This window comes from Xiphophorus couchianus, chromosome 19 (genome assembly GCF_001444195.1).
Source record: "Xiphophorus couchianus chromosome 19, X_couchianus-1.0, whole genome shotgun sequence".
Taxonomy (NCBI): Eukaryota; Metazoa; Chordata; class Actinopteri; order Cyprinodontiformes; family Poeciliidae; genus Xiphophorus; species Xiphophorus couchianus.
Window position 1 is genome coordinate 17,526,812 of NC_040246.1, and position 22,325 is coordinate 17,549,136.

The following is a 22,325-nucleotide window of genomic DNA, read 5'->3' on the forward strand; positions in this document are numbered from 1 at the left end:
CAGGGCGAGCAGCTGGAAGTGGGCCCCTGTTTCTTCCCCTTCCTCTTTTAAATCAGGAAAACTTCACTTTCCTTTCCCACATCTTGGTCATACATTGACTGAGCTAAACTGACTACACGTTTTTTTTTTTTGTTTGGTTTTTTTTACCCATCTTGCTGTGATGACGCGCTGCAGTGATAGTGGGGAGGACTGCACAGAGAATCCAGACAGAAACCGGAAAAAGAGAAAGAAAACGGGGAAACATGTGTCGTTCCCTCCTGATGAACAGATAGTGTCCGGCTTTGCAGAGGATGCAGGCAGAACAGGTGAGCTGCTGTTTAACTGCACATTTAGTTGAATTACAGTTGCAGGTGGACTGAACAGATGATTACTGTGTACTTTGTTGCAATTAAAGGACACTCAGCTTACTAAAAAAGTAGCCATGAAGTGTGGTAATAGTTCTGTGAAGCTACCTGGTCAAAGAGGGAGAAGTAGCCATGAGAAAAGACAAACAGTACTGATCAGCTGTGATCTTTCCACATATGTGAATTTCTTAGAAAGACAAAATTTGAATTTGCAAGATGAAGCCATGATTTGATCTAGTAGGAATTATGCACACATTGGTTTTATAGCAGTGACATGTGAAGCAATTTAAGTGGAAGAACTTAATGCATAATTAAAAAAAAAACAAGGCCCGAGTATATAGCTCTGTGGAACCCCAGTGGAGGGCGAAAACAGTGAGGTTTTCATTTAAGTTGAACTTTGTACAAGTATTTTATGGCAGAACCTATAAATGTTTCTTTTTGGCTCATTTGAGTTATTTTAGATGACTTGAGATATATATATAAAAAACGATTTTTTTATTGTTTTAGATGATAGCTGTATCACCCTAATGGATGTAATTGGAGCTTATCAGCAGAGCTGCAGTAAACACCAGGTCCAACCCAGAGAGACCATCATCCAGCAACTCCAGGTGTGTTGCATAATGTCTTTTGTGTAAATGTTTGCATTAGTGAAACTGTGAGTATTCAAAATGAACTCCAATGTAAAGCCCATGCAACAAAAGCTAATTCCATCCTCAATCTTCAATAATATTTAAAAGGGAGAGTACCAATCAAACACTGCTAATCAAATGCATTGATTCACTCATCCTCATCAAAGCAAGCATCCCTATCAAAAAATGAGTTTTGTCAATTTGCTGTATGGAGCATACAGATTTATACCCAGGTTGACAGACATTCTTTTAAGATAACCTGTTTTTCAAAAGTAACCAAGGAAGCAGAATCTGGTCACTGTCTTGTAAATGTGTAAAAGCTCCAGAAGCTCATATGTGTCTTCCACAACATGATCTTATTGACATTTGGTAATATTTGATGGCGTGATGGTGGCCATGAAGCTCAACAGCCTTCACCATATAGCGGCTTTTGATGCTCATTGTCAGAGACAAAGCTTCGGAGTGAAATATTGGTTTAACGAAAATGTACATTTGCTTCCAAGCAGCATCAGCAACTTTGCACATAAAATAACTGCAACATGCAACGACATTACAGTTCTCCAAAAACAGATCAATAGGAACACTATAACCCAGCACAAGTCAAGCCTGTCACAGCCAAATGTAGGCTACAGCTTTGATTAAAACTAAAAGGATTTTAAGATTCACAGAGGTAGAGAAACACTTTACAGGCAAGTCGAGTATGAATATATGTTGTTGCATAATGTAAATCATTTAGTTCTAGCAGAGTGAGTCAGGTTAGTTTACAAACATTTTCATAATGTGAAAAATCTGTTTTTTGGACTTAATATAAAAGAGAAAATTCTAAACCTTACTTTTTATAAGAAAATACTCATTTCCATACAAAGTAAGTGCATTGCTAAGTTTACTCCATTTAGTTCAGTATGTTTGGGTGTTGAAAAACAAAAAAAGGATGAAAAAATTGCATTATTTTGCTTGTGTTGGTCAGGATTCTGAGAGTAGTGTTTAGCTGCAGCTATATAAGTGTTTTGTTGTTGTTTGTTTTCTTATGGAAACCAATAGAGGCATCCTTACAATAATTTTACATACAGAAAATCAATGCATATAGTAGACTTTCGAAAAATGTGATGAAGATTCAGAACTGACCGCAGAGAGTTTAAATTCCTCTTGGTTTGAACACCAAAGAAGCTAAAGAGTGTTACTTATGTCTGAGTTTATCCAAACTTTTGATGTTGGATAAGCAGGAGACGAAGGATGTGTATAGTCCTTTGAAGATCCTGATTATTTTATGAAAAAGTGGAGTGGTTACCATTAGAAATAACATTTCTAATGGAATTTTTAAAGAAACTTTAAAATGTCCTTTTATTGACAAAGAAGAAGAATTTGCGGTTTCAGTCTTTTTATCATCTCCATCACTTGAAATTGATTTATACCAGATGAAGATTTAATTAATCTCAGAATGTGGGATCCCAAATGCCATAGTTTCCCGTTTCCATAGTGTGCAGGAGATTTTTTTTGCTTGTGTAAACTCAGTTTCACTCTTTCTTTACTAATATTCTTTATTCACATACGCAACACTCTCTTTTTCCCTCCAGTTTCTTGAGACATTCTTTGCCATTTATTATTCATTTTATGTACATATTCACTTTATTCTAACCTACCATGTTAAATCACTGCTCTCCACCTCTCCACTGCTGCATAAATTTTACTGAAGATCAAGGGGAATTATTTGTGGGAAATTAGAGCCGTAGCCATGCTAACATTAGGCATACAGAGGCCGAGGTGCTAATGAACCCTGCTGCATTGAAAACAAATGTAGGTGGTCTTCCTGAAACAGTAAAAATATGTATGTTTAAACATTCACAAAGAGGGGAGATATTTAGACCTAAAAAAAGGCTAGCATGTGAATGAATCTGTAATAAGACGATGCAAATCGAAAAGAAGAACGCCTAAAGAGCAAATTTATTAAATTAGGTCTTTTAAGGCGTGCGGCGATCCCCCGGAGGATCAGCGCTGAAGACTATTTAAAGCTTTTTAAGAACCCACAAGGCCCTCTGCACTTCTTTGAAATGCTGTAAGTGGATAAAACAGTGCTGCTGCTGGTGACATCTTTATAAGAGTGGTAAACAATATTAGGTTAGAGCCAGAGGGGGTGGAGGCCGCCCTGCTTTGACTCTGATTTCACTGTGTGAACTCGAGTGCCGGTCTCTGTGATTAAAAAAGTAATTAGGCCGATCAAACCGGCTCTAAACGACGGCTTCTGAATGAAGAAGGAGCTTAACGGAGGAATGTTTTAAACACTTCAGGAGCTGCTTCAATTACAACAGTAAAGGTCAGAGTTTCTGCAATAACTCCAGATCACTTCTGAAAACAGAAACTTCTCTAAAGTCTCACAGAAAAAGTTTGTGAATTCCCACTTCGTACATTTGTAATAAAACTTATCAACTTGTCAGTATAAAGGATGCTGACGGGTTTAACCGATGGAAGCCAAGATGCTGAAAAGTTAGAGAAGAAAAATTAATATGTGGGTTCCTTGTAATAATCACAATAATCCATCCACCCACCACTGCAAATTCAAGTTTTTGTAAGATGTATCTGAAACCCTCAAACCTAATGGCCTGACCTTTCTGTAAAAAATCAAATCAAGCTCACTTTAGACTTAGTTTGTCATCAGAAGAACAATATGTCATGTTCAGTTTTTTTAATGTTTTTCTATTTTGTTGTAGATCATTAGTCAAGATAAAATCTTCCCTCCCAGAGATTAATGCTTGATGTTAAGCGGTGCATCAGTTGGAGTATTTTTTCCTTTCTTTTTAAAAACACACAATTTTGAGTTGGTGCTGGACAAAAAGGAAAACAAAACACATTTACCTCAGTTTAGCACTGATACCCTTACTCTTTTCTTTTACCCCATCTGTAAAGCCTCTTTGGTGAGCATCTTGAGCTGGACTAAAAGCGCTGATGGCTGCATTGCTTATCACAGTTATGATAATTTCCCAACGGTAGTCACCTATCTGGAATGTAAGATTGGAACAAAGAGTTTTTCAATATGGAACAGATGGGGGATTTGAAGACTGTTTGTGTTTTTAGTTTTGTTTGTGCCAAAACAATCCAAATCTACAATATCTACTCTTAAAATTTGCTCACAGAGCCCTTCTTCCACCAAGAATTGGGCATCTTGTTGTTCTGGCACTGTACACTTAACGCTTGCTCTGCCTCTGGGGTTGCTTTGTGCGTGTTGCATGACGATGTCCAGGGATTCATTACTTTTGGATGAGAACTATCAGAACCCTTGGAGATCTGATACAAGTTAAATGCCAGACAACCCTCTGGTCCATCATTTGAACATGAAGTCTAATGTTTTACTCCTGTCAAGCTTTTTCCTGTGTTATTCGGGCATATTCAGATTGGTTCAGGGAAATAATGGATATTAAACATTATTTAGATCAAGCTGGTGAAAGGTGTAATTTTACCCCCAGAAATGAATGACAAAGATTATCGCTGAGGAAAAATACTCCCAATTCATGTTGCTAGCTAACACTTCAGTAAATGCAATACACTGAAAAGTTTACTAAACAGCACTCTGTTTAGTAATTCAGTAAATTATAAACAATAAGAACAAAACAATCAGCTGTTTCCCATTTACTCGAGTTAAACCGACAGGCTGACTCACAGTTTTAATTTCAACATGCTTCCTGAGAAGTATCTTCCAACCCGCAGTTACAAACGGATTCCAGATTAGGAAGCTTTAAGTGTGAGTTTGTATTCTTTCCATGATGTTTGGAGAATAAGCTTAGAATTAGTTGCATGTTGGCAAATCTTCTAATGAACAGCTTAGTGCTTGTTTCCCTTGCAGATTATTCAGTTGAGTGGACTGAGGAGGAATCAATTACCACAACTTAACTTTCATTATTTATCCCACTGCCAACGGTTTCAAAAAAAAAAAAAAAGACCACACTATATTTATGAGTAGATGTCTGCCTTTAAATCAGGGTCAAATTCAATTCCCTGAAATTGTATTTTCCTGGGATAAATCCCTCTGAGGACGAAGGATGGGAGGATTGGGGGAGGGAAAAGAACGAGAATCCCTCCAGAAATGAAAAGACAAGAGAAAATCTGTTTTTACAGACCACTGCTGCTTTCTCAGCTCTGTTGATTAGCATTAATGTTGCACTGCGGAAGTCTTCTCACACACAAACACACACAGAAAGCATCTCCCCTCACACTGCCCCCCACACCCCAACCAACCCCTTTCTGCCTGTGTGATTCCAAAGGCTGGAGTTTTTTCCTTTTAAATTAAATGCATGCTGATTGTTATTGCGGCACCCCTCCCTCGTGTGGAATAGTCGAGGTAAATGTCACTAAGTAAGTGCTGCACTATTTTCCTAGCTGGTTGTTAGCAGCAAAATAAAAGCCCGGAGAGGTGGAGGGAGGAGGAGGTGGATGAGAGTTCCCGGTATCCATGTTATCAGGAAGCAGCAGGAGGACCGGACATATGTCACTCCTCTCATTACAGGCCGAGGCGGCAATAACGGGGCACTTAGTGGCACATTTGAAACGACGATCATGGCTGAAGGAGAAGCAGGGAGTTCAAGTCGGGATGAACATCACCACAGGCCGCATGTATTCACAGCCGTGCTTTATTTAAAACACACAACCTCCGCAGCCGTTCCAGCGTCACACAATTTCCCTAAACGCCATCTGGGAACCAGCGTGCTGAACTGGGGGGAGAAAAAAGGATAAAACCTTCTCTATGTGTAAAAGACTCTACTTTACATGCTCTGCGCCTAATTGAATTGGGAACAGTTGCAGTTAAAGTAAAAGGCATGTGTGATGCACTATTGGTGGGGCACTATTAGGGCGAATTGAATTTCCACGCCTGACTGAGTGGAATATGAGAGCTTTTGTAAGTGGGATAATATTACAGGCCTGGACTCGGTGAGTGTAGAGGCTTCGGCACCACAATGACCACATTTTAACAAAAACACATCTGTCAGCTCATGTAAATGATCTGCTAATCACCCGGTTGCAGATTTAAAGTCACCGAATGGAGATGGATTTTATAGTCAGCTGTCCAATTTTTATTCCAGAGTAAATCCTTTCAGACATAAAAAAGGGGATATTTTAGTCTCAACATGATGTCACTAAAAATAAAAAATGGTCGCATGCAGAAAGAATTGAATGGCACAAAAACAGAAAGATTTTCCTGAATGCATTAGCATGAAATGTGCACACTGAAAGTGCCCTGCCAAAATATTTATACCTGTGTCATTATACCAAATTAAGACCACCCCTTACTCTCCGTAACCCATGTTTGTTCAAATCAAGACAAATTTAGAGAACCTCATTTGAGTGTGAAAGCACTCATGATTCTGCTGCACTTCAAACAAAATAGGATCCTCCTGGCCACAGGTATCATCTCTGAGCTCTTTCTCTGACCTCGTCACATTCTTCAGCCTCTTTTCCTTTTAGAAAGAAACACTGTTAGGTGTTTTTAGTATTTTATCAGCACTATAAGAGGCTGCCAATGAACTGCACACCACCAAAGGGTGCAATCCAGCAGTCTTTGTGTATACCTTGGGGGTGTATACTCCAGTTACTCCAGCAGGTAGCATTGCCTACTGTCCATGCAGGGCTGCAGGAGTGCTGATGTTTACCTCTAGAAGTCATTGCGAAAGAGGCAAGGTACACGCTGAAAAACCTGCCAGTCCATCACATGGCAACACAGAGACACAACATACACTTTCAAAATCACATCAAAGGACAATTTGGATGGACCAATTAATCACAGTCATCTTTTACAAGTACACCTCTCTTAAGTAAACGGAAAGGGGCGGGGACGGACCGCTGTCAGTCTCATACCTTATTTGGAAATGGGACCATTGCACTCCGGAAGTGAGTTTTCTATTTCCTATATTATCCAGGTTTTCCCGTTTTTATTTTCTTTTGAAATCTGTGATATATCTACATCTTTAGGAAAGAGTTTCACTCTCAGCATGTATTTGAACTTGTCTCTTTTATTTACTTCAGCGCAGCTCACAGTTTTTAGAATTGTAGCTTTCTGTGCGCTTCTAAATCTTCTCTTTGGTTGCATCTTTTTGGGTCTACTACTGCCTCTAGTGGTGTGGAGGTGGTAACACAACTAATATAATTTACTAAATGAGAATACCACAAAGTCTTTATTATTTGCTATTAATTCCAGCTTTACTGGCACCGTGGAGGATAAATTATAAAACACCACATTTTTTCATTTTCTTAAGGATGTAGAGCTAATTAAATGACATAAACAAGACCTTTATATATTATAACTAACATCTATATATCTCCATCAATTGTAGGAGGAATAAATTAAATGAGACATGAAAAACAAACATGATCAACTACGATAAAAATACCATTTACAATGTATACATAAGAAACTGAAGCAAAAGTCAATAACTATCAAATGAATTAGGTTCACAGAAGAATAACAAATGTGGTTGTTACAACTAGGATTGTTAAACAGATACAACATGCAAAACTTCATATTTTTGCTTATGTGGTGCCATATATGTTATTCTGAGAGATTTTTTGTTGGTAGAGTCTTATATAGAAAAAAAAATAAGATGAAACTATTTAGTCTATCTAGGTGGAAATTCCTTCGACACTAAAACTATAAAATAAAACACATTCATAGAATCACAATATCAACAATTTGTACATCGAGTAAACCACTTAGCATGTTACAGGTAAATGTTATCATTTAGTTTGGTTAAAAATGATTATTGCACTGTCAATAAATGACTTGTAATCAATGTTCTTAGGCACCAGAGGGAAACAATAATGCCTTCATGAGCTCAGAGGTTCAAACTGATGAATAGAGGATGAATTCTCTCTGCTGAAATTTCTTGCCATCTTCTATGTTTTTTCAGCAAGCAGTTGAGACAGAGGTGTTTTACCTGCCATTCAAAGTATTCTTAAAATTTTATCTGTTATTCTGCAGCTCATGTCACCAAACCAGCTGATGAGATGAAAAGTTAACATTGTCAACATTGTCTTCTACACTATCTCTAGTTGGGTGACCCCAAGTTCACTGGGTTTCTTTAAAAGATAGAGTCTCTGAAAAAAATTTCTTAAAAATATAGTCAGTGTTTTCAGGAAAGTTGAGCTGACTGTCCAGGAATGACGCAAGATATTTAATATTTGCCTCAGTTTCAACAGGTTGGCCATCGAGAGAAACTGGAACCACTTTGAGGTCTTGTTTAGGTCATTTAATTAGCTCTACATCCTTAAGAAAATGAACAATTAATAAATAATAAAGAGTTGTGCTATTCTGATTTAGTAATGTATTTATATTAGTTGTGTTACCACCCCCACGCCACTAGAGGCAACAGCAAGCCCGAAAAATGCGACTAAGAAGCAGATTTAGAAGTACACAGAAAGCTACAGAATTTGTTAAAAATTGTGAGCTGTGCTGAAGTAAATAAAAGAGACAAGTTCAAAGACATGCTGAGAGTTCAACTTCTTCCTAAAGGTGAAGATATATCACAGATGTCAAAAGAAAATAAAAACTGGAGATCGGGAATAATATAAAAAATAGCGCCCCCTTCACTTCCGGAGTGCAATGGTGCCATTTCCAAATAAGGTATGAGACTGACAGTGGTCCGTCCCCACCCCTTTCTGTTTGCTGCAGCAAGATCCTTCTCATCTTTTTGGACAGTGGGAGGAACCTGGAGTACCGAAGGGAACATGCAATGTCCATGCAGAAAGTCCCCTGACTTGTGATAAGGAACTTGCTGTGGTTCTTATGATGACTAGATTGAACATCAGCTATTTCTGGATATTTTTCAGCCTCAAAAGTTAATCTTCCCTCATCCGTTCTGAACTATTTTTTCAAAAGAATTGGTGCTGTCAGACATATATCAAAGAAGAACTACTAAAGTAGCGTAGAAGAAGAAAAGCAATGGAAGCCAGCTTGTAGAGAGGTGTTTGTTTATTTATTTATGTTGCTCTTAAAGGTGAAATAAACCAGATTAGGATGGAGCAGCAAAATGTTACCATTGCTCTTTTTATTTTGCTTTTCTAAATGTAATTTATTGTGAAAAAAGTTTTCATTTGTAGCAACAAAAAGGATTGTGGAGAGTCCTTCTTGTCAATATCTTAAAATTGTAATTATTTGGTGGCTTAAAGATTAATGTTTCAGATTCCAATTTTTCTCAGACAAAATCAAAGAAAACTCAAAGAAACATGTTTGCGATTGAAGACCTGCAGCCTGCATCCCTCTGAATGTTCCAGAGTCACCGTTTCTGAGGAGGCTTGTTCTCAAGTCTTCTTCATGTCGAATCCAGATCAGACCTGATGTTGGAATAATTTCTATTCCTAATCAGAAATGTGCCGATCATCCCCGCTGCGTTCTCTTTTCTCCATTAAACATGGTGTATACTGAAGCATTGCGTCTGATTTCAACGGAGAGCGTGAAAACTGCAGAAGTGAATCTGAAATTCAGCTCAAACATCTCACACACACACACTCACCCCAATATACACACACATCTCCACTTCGAGTGCTTGCCTCATCCTCAGATGTGTACATTATTCCTGACATCAGCCATTTAAGGGGACGGTATCTTTGACACAAAGTGGCTTTAATTAAGTCGCTAAACGCACACTATCACACATGAAAAAAACACGGTGGACGAACAAAGCTTGAGACAGAAGGAAACGCTCTGAAAGTCAATTACAATTTTATGTTTGCTTTTAGATCTCTCTTTTTTTTTAATGATAAATGAATTTACTAATTTTGTCTGAGCTCTTTCTAGACACTGCAGCTTTAATTGCTAATTGTTAACAGCAAATGAATACATTTGCATATTAATTAGGTCCCAATTTACATTTTTAATTTGCCGCCTTCAAAGAGCGCGAGATAAAAGGTTGTGTTGTTTTAAATTATTTATCCTTCAGTGCAGAAAAGATGCTGAAAGGAACAGTGTGGGCCTGATTTTTAACCCCGAAGAGCTGTCATACACTAAAACATATAAATATATATCAGTTATTTATGGTGTCTGTCAGTTAATTAAAGAAACAGAAAAGAGAAAACTGGTGAACTCAAACATTTTTTAGCACAAAGCCATCCGGAGAGGCAGAGTGGAGGCACCAGAGAGGATTTCTGTGGCAGCGGAATTTGGAATCCAGATTCTTTTTTTTCCCTCTTTGTGGAGAAATGTGTGTGAACGCCTTTATCACTCCATTTTGTCCTTCCTCCCTCCTGACACATCAATTGCTTCGGCAGCCAACGCCTTGTTTTTTTTTTCGGCAGCAAAGAGGGAATGTACGAACAAGTTCAGAAATTCATTAAGATGAGAAACAGCCGCCGCCTGCTCGTTGTGGGAAGGAAAATGTTTCACTGTGTGTGAGATGAAGTTCACCTTCTTACTGTCTGTTGGATTTGTGATCAACACAACTTCTTCCCAAGCTGGACATGGTGACTTCTAAAGATAATGTGGATTAACTACTGAAATAGAAAATCAGGACAGGGATTGCGTCAGAATCTCAACATTTCTTTTAAGAAGCTTCATGCTGGAATCCCACAGCTGAACAAGGTGATAATAGAACAAAATAAGACAAATATGATGGATATTACCTCAGCAGGATTTTCACCTCCGTTGAGTTTCTTCAGTAAAAAGAAGAAAGAAGTTTTATGTTTCTTATAAGTGAGAGACCTTCCCTGAGAAGCAACTTATTTCGAACAGATTCCATAGAGCATATTTCACGTATCTCGAAGCGGTCTGAAGGAAAGGCAGTGGCCTAGAGCGCCACCTACAGGAGGCTGCTACCACAGGAAGTTAATATAATTTTATTTTAGTCTTTGTATGAAGCAGAAAAAATGGACACTCTTTCTATTTTTTGTAAATATTTAAAAAGTTGAACTGCAAAACATTTTCATGTATGGGGAAAAAAACATCAATAGGTATTTTAGAACATACAAATTATCAAAATTAAATTGTTAAAATATGTGTACCCTTCATAAATATGTTTTACATTTTAGTTTGATCTTATTATGTAATTGATTAATTTATTATTAAATGAACAGTATTTCAGATTTATTGATTTTGTGCAGGAAAAAAGTTTCAAATGCAAAAAAGCAAAAAGAAAAAAAAAGTCAACATCCTTTATTCTTATTATGAGATGTATTAAAATATATGTAACATAATTAGTTTTTCAGGTGAAAATGTGTGTGATTTTTTGTTTCAGACTGTTGGCGTGGTCTTTTCTCAAAAACAGTTTAAACTCTGCAGTTTTGTTATACGGCATAGGAGCAGAACGAACTCGCTTTGCCCTTTTAAAGTCAAAAGACGACGACAGCAGAGGGAGAGAAAGAATCCTCCAATGTGCTGCGAGAGACTGCTGCATATGTTACACCAGCCTCCAGTTTTTACACAAAACAAACAAACATAAATAAGTTAAATAATGAATCAAAAGATCAAATCATTTCCTGTTTTTTGGTTCTTTTTTTTATTTTTACAATGCATATTGCAATGAGATTTGCTTGATAAAATAAATAAATATCCTTAATAATAATAATAAGAAGAAGAATATGGTAAATTCTTATTACTTTTAGATCATTTCTCCTAATTTGTTAATTATTAATAAGTATTATATTCAAATTGCTTTTATAAAAATTAACCAGATTTATTGTTAAAACGGTAATCGCAGTGACATTAGCCTGCGATGAAATAATAAATATAAAACTATACAAATAAATAAACAACCTAAAAAACATATATATGATAGTGAAGGATGCAATGAAAGGATAATGAGGTTTTCCTTAAAAAAAAAATGTTTTTTTCCATGAACAGTCGGAAAACGTATTCCCTCCCTACAACTGCTTTCCTTGTACTTTGATCAGTCACTGTTGCCTTGACGAAAATCACAGCAGTAATGGAGGAGGGGTGGGATCCCCTAAAAATTTTATTATAGAATTTAAATGGAAGAAAATCATTCTAAATAAAAGCACATTGTAAATACTGTCAAGCCTGCCTCACAAATCCTGCTTGTTATATTTTTATCAGTAATTTCACCAACTGTCACAGTGGAAGCAGCTTGTGCATGCGCTCCGCTTGTGAGTGTGTGTGCATCTTGATCTTTTTATGGTAAATTCAGGCACATCAACCAATTACACACACAGAGACAGAACAGTTTATGTCCTATTGATCAGTCTAATTTCAACAAGAGAACATTGCTGCCACCATCCTTTTGTCCTCCAAGTCCTTTTATAGTCGGTGTGTCTTTACGAACAGGGACTTGTAATCGGGAATGTAAAGAAAACATGTTGCAAATAATCCAGCAATGTATCCAGAGGGGAGAAGCTGTCAAAAATCTAGGATTTAAGGGGGTAACAAGGCCACTTTGCAGTTTTTAATCCGACCTGTCAAAGAAATAGACACAGGATACCTTTTAATTCATAAATTTGTAAAGAGGTTCTGCAAAATCTGTGTAGTTAAAAAAAAAAAAAAACAATTAGTGCAATTTGCACACTAATGGGGCCCCCTGGTGGAGCCTTACTGGAGCTTCCACAAAGTGTTCAGACTTTTTAAAGATGACTTCAGAAATCACCTTAGAGCTACATTTACAGAGTCAATCCTTATTTAAAGCTACAATTTCTATGTCCATTTGCAAGCTTACAGCTATAAAAATCCACATCCGCTTGCAACATACACATACTACATGATCTTACAAGCTCTTGTTTATGTAAAACAGGCTTTTTAAAGATCTCAGTCACCCTGTTTTGCTTGTCAGTAAAAAAAAAAAAAAAAAAAAGAAAGCAGCGTGTTTTCCACCACCGCACAAATCTGCCACCTCCGGTGATTGATGCAGTCAAATTAGATGTATGTGGAACACTGGCTCCAGCAAATGAACACATCAACTGATGACCAGCTGTTTCTAATTATTATACACTGGTTAATTAGGACGCCGTGTCACCAGCATCGACGGCGGCAGTAAACTTTGTGAAATTCATAATTCATGCTCCGGCGTCCAATGCGCCTCCCTGATCAAACCGCCACGGTGGATGGAAAAGGCCGTGCAGAAAGAGAGCACGGAGTATTTCTGTGTGTGTGTGTGTGTGTATCGTATGTGTTCACAGCTCTTCCTCACACCTCTCCCCGTCTTTCTCAGCAGGGTGTGTGTGGAGGAGGCAGCGTTGAATGTCTGGATCTCAAAGGTAAGATGAGCGCCTCACTCTGTCTTCATTAAATATGACTTTATGTCACATTCACAACAGACTCACTGCTTTTAAAAATGTTTCACATGTTTGAACAAAAATGTAAATGTAAAAAAAAGAAATACATGAATAAGTAAAATATGAAAGAAAGGAGTTTGTTCTCCATTACCAAAGCCTCATATGCAGTTACAACTACACGATTGCTTTACTTTTATGGCTTCTTGTCGGATTATGACTGGAAATTTACCAGTAAAGCTCCTAGTGGAGGCAAGAACAGAATGGTGCCTCTGCTGCACTCCATGGGCTCTAATTATTCTCCTTTTTTGTCACGGTTTGTGATTTCTGTGTCTGGTTTTGTTATGTTTTTTCTTGGGTTGGATGTTTACAGTCTGATTTGGGTTTTGTTCCGTTTAAACTCGGTTTAGCTCTATGTTTTATTGTTCATCATTTTCTTGTTTGTTTGTTTTTTTTAAAGATCATTTTGACCCCCTCATAGTTTTGTTTTTTAGCTTTTTTTATTGGTTGTTTCATTAAGGATTGGTCCAACTGTGTTTTGCAATCAGGATTTTTCTGAAGACTGTGCCATACTGTGGGGTGCGTGTTCCATCAAAATGTTGCTCCAGGCTTTAACCGGAGACTCTCTCCTGCATCCTCACCACAACCTGTGTAGCATCTTCTTAAGACCAGGCCTGGTTCAGAACCTTGACTGATTCTCCCATTTGATATCAGATAGCACCTACTCACTAGAAGATGGTGCCACCCTAGAATAACCCTCTGCACTTCTGCCACTTTTTTTTATCTGTATATCTCCATATACTTATATATATACATATACATTCTCAGTTGTAAAACTTTTTACGCTATATGTCTAGTTATTGTACATCTATTTATTAGTTGTTTAGGATAATTTTAGTTAGACTGTGTCTTTTATTGTTACTCAATGTTAGTAATGCCCTGTCTTGTATCACTGTGGGATAGTGAGAAATGTCATTTCGATTCCCTTGTATGTCTGGACATGTAAGAGGAATTGACAATAAAGCTGATTGATTGATTGATTGATTGATTGATAATGCTACCGCCAATATTGGGATTCAAGGCCCCTTTTGGCGATAAACATCTCTATGGTTTAGAGCCTACCTCGCTGGTGTTGTAAGCGTGCCGAGTCCGGTTGAAAACGTGACATCAGAAGTCTGACGAGGAATTCTCGCACACCCCTGCACTTCTCCGCCTGCAATCTTTTCTGATTCTCTTCCTTTTTTAGTCAGACAAAAAGACAAAGACCAAGCTTCCATGTCTCAATTTTTGTGTTCCGTACAGATCACTTTGCGGAAGTTTTTGGACTCTTTGTCTGCCCACCATATAACGATGACACCCACTTGAGCTGTTACTCAATTGTAAGAAAAAAGTGCCTGAGCTGTCTCGAGAAGAGTTGAACCGTCAAACCACAAGGCGCTAGTGAAAAGGGCCATTAGCCTCAGCATAAGACCCTCTTGGACAGTCTTGAAAGCCAATCAGATTACGCGGGGACAGATATACTCTCATCACAATAATAAACACTGCACCCTATATGTAGCCCAGTTCTAAGACTCAACATTCAGGTTGTTTTTTGGTGTTATGATAATATCTTCATCCACAGCAACTTACAACTTTAATTCCACTAAGTATTTTTCTTGGAGCTTGTCAAAACTTAGTCAAACTCTTTGAACCCTAAAACAGTGATATATTTTGAATTATATTATTTTATTAACATTGATGTATAAAGACTGCGATGGACTGGTGGCCTGTCCAGGGTGTATTCCTCACACAGTAGTTCTGTGTTTCCAGAGAAAAACTTCTGTTTCCATGTTTGTTTATGATGTTTTCAAAACAGGTCTTTCCTAACAGTAGGGTGAAGGTGTAAGTGAAGTCACAATGGGCATCTCTATTGTCACACACTGATCACGTCTGATATCCGAGGATCTCCATGTTATTATCTTCCTTCTGTCATCTTTCAGTAAGGTGATTAGTGTTAAAACAGAGGGGGTTAAGAGTGCTCTGGAAATGGTTATGATAATTATTATCCCTCTCTCTTAGCTGTGAATATAACATTTAACCTACAGTAGAAGAAGCTGAAACTAAAATACTTTAAAGTCACAGAAATTTGTCTGATTAGTAACAGTTTGATTTGGACAACTTTAGATTAAGGTTCAGTAATAACAATAATCAGATTACAAAGTTAACAACCAAATATTCACATTAAAGTGACAAAATAATCACTCAGTTAATTTTTTTTCTGTGAAGGTTATGAGTGCTCACTCAACAAACCAAGCCATCTCTCATTCTGAATGAAATGGTCATTAGCAAAGGTCTCTGATACTCCACAATCCCATCAGAACACCAAAATGTGGAACCATCTAACTGTTCTCAAAACAAATGAATATTCCGACCTCAAAAATTGCCTCCATTCTGCAGTAGATAAAAATAAAGTCTTTCAAGTTTGTAACAATGCAACAACTTCTGAAGAAAAAATATTCTTGTACTTGAAACTGGAGCACCCTGAAAAAACATGCAAAAGGATAGTAGACATGAAGCATATGGAAAAGCATCCAGGCTCCACATACAAATGCCCAAACCAGAATTTCATCTCAGGAGCTTCTTTGATTCAATAAGGCTAGAAATCCAGGAGGAACTTCTAAAATATCTGCTTCTTTTGTATTTTCTCCATAGGTTTGAGAACTTTTCCTTATGTCCAATACAACATGTTGGGATGTTTGTACTCACTGTGTTACTATGTATCTAGTGACTTTATCTTTAACAGACATGTACACTAATACAAAATGACATGTAAGGAAAAATAAACTGGAAGTGCTTGATGTAGTTACAGTATCAGTTCAAACATGATCTTTTGGCTTTGATGTGCTTTTTCATTTTTCATTTTGATATTTTTTTTCCTGTGGTAAAGAAACATGAAAATATTTATCTCTTGCAAGAAGTTAAGCTGTTGTGTACAGGTACTTTTATTGATTACTGCAGTCTGCAGGCAGACAGTAATCAATGCACACTCGAGCATTCACATCTTGGAAGTCCAATCATGAAAAACCGGAGCTATCATCATTATTTTCCCTCTGTGTTTCTGATTAAGTTTCAGAACTTTATTAAAAGAAAAACATAAACACACAGGTAAACTCCGACTATAAAGGAAGTTGTTTTGTCCTGATTTTGTTTTTTTTTTAAACTGAAATACTCATTTCACAAAAAGGATAAAACATGTTCAGAGCGGTGCAATTTTGCCTGTTAGCAAACAGCCTCCCAATTATCTTGTCTTTGATTGCTTGCCTCCATCAAGGTGAGCGATTAGACCACCGCTCCTGTGAAGCTCTGGAAGTCGTCCTGAAATCGCTGCACTTTGATTTCATCAATCTGCAGGCAGCGCAACTGGAGGAAAATGTGAGTTTTATGAGCAAAACTTATTTTCCCCCGTCTTCGTCTTCCAGTTCCAATACAGTTTCATATTCAGGCCTTTCCTTGTATCAGATTAGAAACTGTTTCTTTTTTTTTCCTTCCCAAAGAAACTTCATAACATTCCTGTCAAATTTCAGGCCCTGCTTTCTTCATTTTACCCCTTCACCATGTTTTTCTGTTCCAGGGAGCATCGTCCTTGCTGGATATGATTTTGTACTATGAATCCACAACATATCTTGACATTTCTGACAACGGCAGTATGGGAACATCATCTTGGAGGGCCCTCGCTCATTTGATAAAGCAGGTTGGCTGACGCAGTGGAACAGTAATCTTTTCATGTAGGCTTTCTCACAGGGATAATGTTGATCCGGAAAAAGTGAGTTTGTGGTGCATTAAGTGGAGAGAAGATGCAGGGTCGGACAAACGTGGTGAGAAGTCTTCTTCACTCTGCAGACACATGCAGCCACAAACTCGCTGAGGATTAAAAAAGCAGCGTCACAGGTTGTATCAGTGGATGTAACTGATAACAACAGGTTACAACCAGCCAGATCTCAGCTCTGTGTGTGAACCCGAGACAGTTCAGTCTGCGTCAGTAAGAAAGCAGGAAGGCAAGCTTCTTTATTTTGCTGTACACTGAAAACAGTGTACCGGCATTGACAGCAAAGTACAAGTTAAAGCAAGTTAACAGTTTTATTACATCTGCTTATCTTTGAATTAAGCACAGAATAGCTCCAATCACTTTTTTGCTGAGCTATCTTTATGTCCTAAGTACCCATTGGGTTTCTCCAAGCAGCTCTTTTAGTGTCACTGGAGATAGATATAGTAGGTCTTGGTTCTCCAATACTTGTCTTGGAAGACAAACGTTGGATGATAAACTAACCAGGAAATGGATTTAACCTATTCTCCAAGTGAACCATCTTGCAAATCTGAAAGGAGAATTCTTCTGGCAACTTGGAAAGGGAACCTTCGCACGTTGGTGTTGCTACTGGATTGCATGCTGGAGGGAGTTAACAGTCAATTTTCAGTCACCAATTCAGATAAGATAAGATAAATCTTTATTGTCATTGTCACAAGAACAACAAAATTTAAAAAGTGCCATCAGTCAGTGCATATGCTTAAAAACAAAAAATAACTGTCTCACAATTCACATAGAAAATATGTCTAGCTAATTTTATGTTTAGCTAGACATAGACGTTAGTCTATCTTCATTAACTGAAAAGGCTGCTTGTTACATATAGCAATGTTGTGCAAGATATTTATTACATTTATAATTAAAATTGGTCAAGCAGAAGTGATTTATAAAACAAAGAAAATTCCTTGCTCTTTTATTTGACTTGGATTGCTTCAATATTGATCAATGTGTAATCTTAACTGTATACAGAAACACAAATTTTACAAAAAATGATTAAGTGTAAAAATGGACACAAATCAGAACACATTTATTTTCATAACATGTTTGAACTAATGGATTAAATTAATGTAATTCTACCCTTCCTGCAAATTATTTTCGGACACAATTCTGTTCCATTTTCCATCCTGTTTCTGCTTGATCTTCTGGTTTCAGAGTGTGTGTCTATCTAGACTGGATGCTTGTAACGTGTGCCTGGTCGACTACCCGGTTCAGTCTTTATCTAAAGCTCTGCTGACCAGCCGACTCCAAGTGCTCCACCTGAACAATGTCCAGCTCAGTGGCTCATCGCTGTTCACACTAGGTAAGGAACGGTCTTCTTTTCAGCATTGCTTTAGTAGGCCAAGCTTTATCTGACAGGTTGATGTTGGTTTGAAATTCTTGTGACGTTCACTCTTAGAAAGCTATCTCTTCCTCTTTGAATAATCTTCTATGTTTAGAGTGATGTAATTCCTATATATTTTAAATAACCTTTATTACTCTTTCCAAATTGAAAACAGTTGCTGATTGCTGATGTGTTTCTAGCTTGGCATTGTGTGGTCACTACATGGTCACATCTGACCATGATCAATTACTAATGAATTTGATCATTAGCACTTGACTTAATATCTGAAAAACTGTAACCTGGATGCTAACCCTGCCCTTGAGAAACTTGTGTTGATTCTGCTTTTGCATTAGCTCAGACAAAATGTTACTATCAATGTGCTGAAATTTTTTTTTACCCTCTGAACAATTCAGTTCAAGAGCTTCTAGTGTGTTTATGTTGTGAGTGTTTGTGTTCTTTGGTCAGCAGGACCAGATTTTGACCTGTGACCATCACTGCAGGTCTGGACCAGGATTAGAGGCCTAATCTCTTACCTGCCACTTTACGCACCACTGCACATGTCTTTAAAGGCTGTGGCAGCCAGGACACAGACACCCGCATGAATACATTTATTACAAGCAAGCACAACACATAGAGAGTTTAGTGTTTTGCAAGGATCCATGCACAAACACACACCTAAACACATCTTAATTCGAGGCAGACACAGGCATAGATCAAATGTAAATCAGACAGATTGCACAGTAGCAGTCTCCCGTTTGTCCTGAATGTGTGAAGAGTAAACCTTAACACATTGAGGCAATAACATGGTTTGTGTCTATTTTTGAAACTTATTCAAGAAAAAAAATATTTGGGTTCATTGAAGATGTCATGTGCAAGTAAACTGTTAATTTTAGCTTCTAGATATTTTTCAATAATGTATGCATCAGAGAAAGAAAGAAATCAGATAAGTTTATGTTGCAACTGTCAGAAAGAATTAGCACTTTAGTCCGCATTTTTTATTTCACACAAAAAATATTCAAGGTCAAATTTAGTTGAATTTACATAAAAATATCCTTCTTTGATTTTGCCTATGATATTAAACTGAAAATAAATCCATTTGATTTAATGTGTTTAGTTTTCAAACATGGAATACATCTATCAAAAGCCACAAAAAATTTTAATTTGAATATTTTTTTCATGATCAGATCATCAAATGAAAGAATTCAGTTTGTGTTTATGACTTCTCATGTGGACATGAAAATCAAAGTCATGCTCAGAGCCTGTCGCCTCCGCTCAGCTGGGAGCAGAACAGACCCAAATGGACTCAGTATGCTGCCCACTCTTCCCTCCTCGTTTTCAGGCACTTCCTGAATCTCTTTGATATTTTCAACTCTACCAAACCGCCCTCCTCCTCCCACTCACAACCCGCACTCTCCCCCCATCGTTCATGCCTTTACCGAGCCCCCTGGCCAATCCCTCCACCTTCCTCCCCAGCGGGGGTCCCAGCTGAGGATCACTGCCTTCGATCAGAGCGGACTGGGTGCTTGCAGTGGAGTTGGCCCGGATCAATCCCACCGATTTCACCATTTGCTCCCCGCTGGGCCTGATGACAATGTTGGCATTCCACATGCAAGCTTGTGGGTTTGATTAAATCTGTGGCATTGATCTAGGTGGAAGGACAGCAAGGGTCCAAAAACATGGACACAAGTGAATAACAGCACAGTACAGACAAAACAAAGGACACAAAAATACTCCAAACACAGTTGGATTTCGAATACATCTCTAAACAGTGATAAAGTCACGAAAAGAAGTGGTTAAGAGGCAATGCAGAAATTTGACAGGTGTTCTATTACCTCTTCTGAGAAGTAACGTGTCTGCTTTCACTTTTTTTTTATTGCGAGACAAAAGACCAACCTCTTCTTCATCGTAAGAACTGCTGGAGGCTAGGACTCCTGCTGTGAAATCATTTTCATGATCACGTTCACTAAGTCCCACTGCAGAGGCCTTGTGGTTGGAGTTCAGGACACAGTAGATCAGATTTAATACATATAAATTGAAACTACATTTCAGTTATCTCCAAGGTGAGGAGACAACCTGTTGGTTCTGGTCCTTTCTGACCCTTCAAACTGTCTCATATAATCCTTTCAGCAGACAGTGCAGCAATATTGACAGGACCCAACTACCTGCTGAAAAAGATTGCTGATAAAGTAATTCATATTGAGGAACATTTAACTGCCTGATTAAGGTTTGATCGCCTGCTTCACTCGGTAAAAGGTGGATGGTTGTCTTTGCCTCATTTGGAGAAGTTCCAATGTTTCAGCAGCCACCTATAGTCATCAGATTTAGATCGATCTGCTTGTGTTTCTTATCATTTTTAAATCCCTTTCTCCTCTTATTGCCTATAGTTTGCGCCTTGAAGATAAACAGAGCTTTATTGGAGCTCCATCTTTCCAGCAACCAGTTGAACGGCTACCAGGATGCCATGCAGCTGGGAGATCTGCTGAGATACAACAGCACTTTGCAGACGTTGGAGCTCAGTGACAATGTTTTAGGAGATGCAGGTAAGTTACAGAGATGATGACAGATTAAACCTCACAAGTGGATTTGTGAAATGTTAGTACTAAAGTTCAAAAGACAAGTCTGGAGAGATACTGATGAACAGATGCAGGAAACTCCTAGGGTCAGAGGGTTACAGGGAGAAAAGATGGGAAACTGAAGGCTGGTTCATGAGTTTTAGCACTTTCAGTAAGTGCTAGGACTGCAGGCTTGGATGGGGTGGAACCTTCACATCTCTATCCTGATAACATAATTTATAGACCTCTTTAAAGTCAAACTTGACCCAAGCAACGCTAACCAACAGTGGTTGTTTTTCAGGATTGGAAGAGTTGTGTGACGGTCTATCCAGACAGACAAAAGGTCTGAAAGTCTTAATCCTCAAGAACAACCAGATCACAGAGAGAGGCATGAACCACCTGGCCAAGACTCTGGTGAGAAGCATGAACACTGTGTTGTCTAATCCCTTGCAAATATAGGCCTTTTACTAATAAATGTGTATTTTTTTTTTTTCATCAGTTTATACCATCACAGAGCAATGAGAGTTGATTTAATAAAGGTATTGAAGGAAGTCCTAAATGTTTTATTGTCAAGAAAAGAATGTGTTCAAACTACATTCATCATGCCTACATTATTCTGACTTCTGCTTTATTTATTCAAGTTAATTCATGCGAAAGGTTTTTCCACATCAGGACATTTTTGTAGTCAAGGGATGTTGTACTTTTCTTAAATCCTCTGAGACTGATTTGTTTGGTTACATGAATTGGTGTTTCTTTGGTCTTAGTGCTGAAAAACAAGGAGAAGATTTTTCAATCCTGTTTCCGTTCGCCTACTTGAGCACTTTGAATAACCTTCAACTGTCTTGGTTGGATACATAAACAGCTTCTTCTTGTCTTGTGAGATACTATTGTGCAACTCAGACAGGTGGAAATTATGACTGAGCCATATGATCTGCAGTGTTACCAAAAGAAGAGCAGTTTGATGAAATAATGGATGTAAGCTGCCACTTCTAGGAGTACGCCATAATGACCATAATTAGACCTTTAGCTGCTCATGTGGATTATGATGGAGAATTGGGAGGGTGGTATTTAGCCCATCTGCTTGGACCTTTTCCAGGAGATTAGTTGTGTTTTAAGTCTTCATAATGATGTCCAGGTTTCTTTGTTCTGATAGTATTTGGGGGTGATTGTGTTACACAGAGCTCTTGTTGTTTTCCAGTTTAAAGTCAGCATGTCATGTGTGAAAACATACTGTGTTTTTGGTTCTTCACACTCCCCGCTTCCCCTTAAACTTCTCACTCTAAACCCTGTGGGGTTCACGTTTGACAGCTTTCAACCACGCAGTCGCCTCTTTAATTGTCTGCTATTATCCCTCGTGCATATCCATCCGGGATGCTCTCCCTGCTCCCGCCATGCGTCGGATGTGGAGGCTCTTCTGTGTGCCTCAACTTGGTGAGGAAAAAGGACTGA

The 22,325-nt window shown here is 38.1% G+C and overlaps 1 protein-coding gene across 1 annotated transcript in view; it reads left to right on the forward strand.

The window, feature by feature from the left end:
- LOC114133838 (protein phosphatase 1 regulatory subunit 37) overlaps positions 1–22,325 on the forward strand; it is a 42,791-nt gene continuing 20,466 nt past the window's right edge. The window contains exons 1-8 of the mRNA XM_027999936.1: positions 1–305; positions 852–952; positions 13,105–13,150; positions 16,476–16,576; positions 16,776–16,895; positions 18,156–18,303; positions 20,709–20,864; positions 21,178–21,290. Coding sequence (XP_027855737.1) covers positions 161–305; positions 852–952; positions 13,105–13,150; positions 16,476–16,576; positions 16,776–16,895; positions 18,156–18,303; positions 20,709–20,864; positions 21,178–21,290 — 930 coding nt within the window. The 5' untranslated portion in view covers positions 1–160. The remainder of the gene's footprint in view (positions 306–851; positions 953–13,104; positions 13,151–16,475; positions 16,577–16,775; positions 16,896–18,155; positions 18,304–20,708; positions 20,865–21,177; positions 21,291–22,325) is intronic.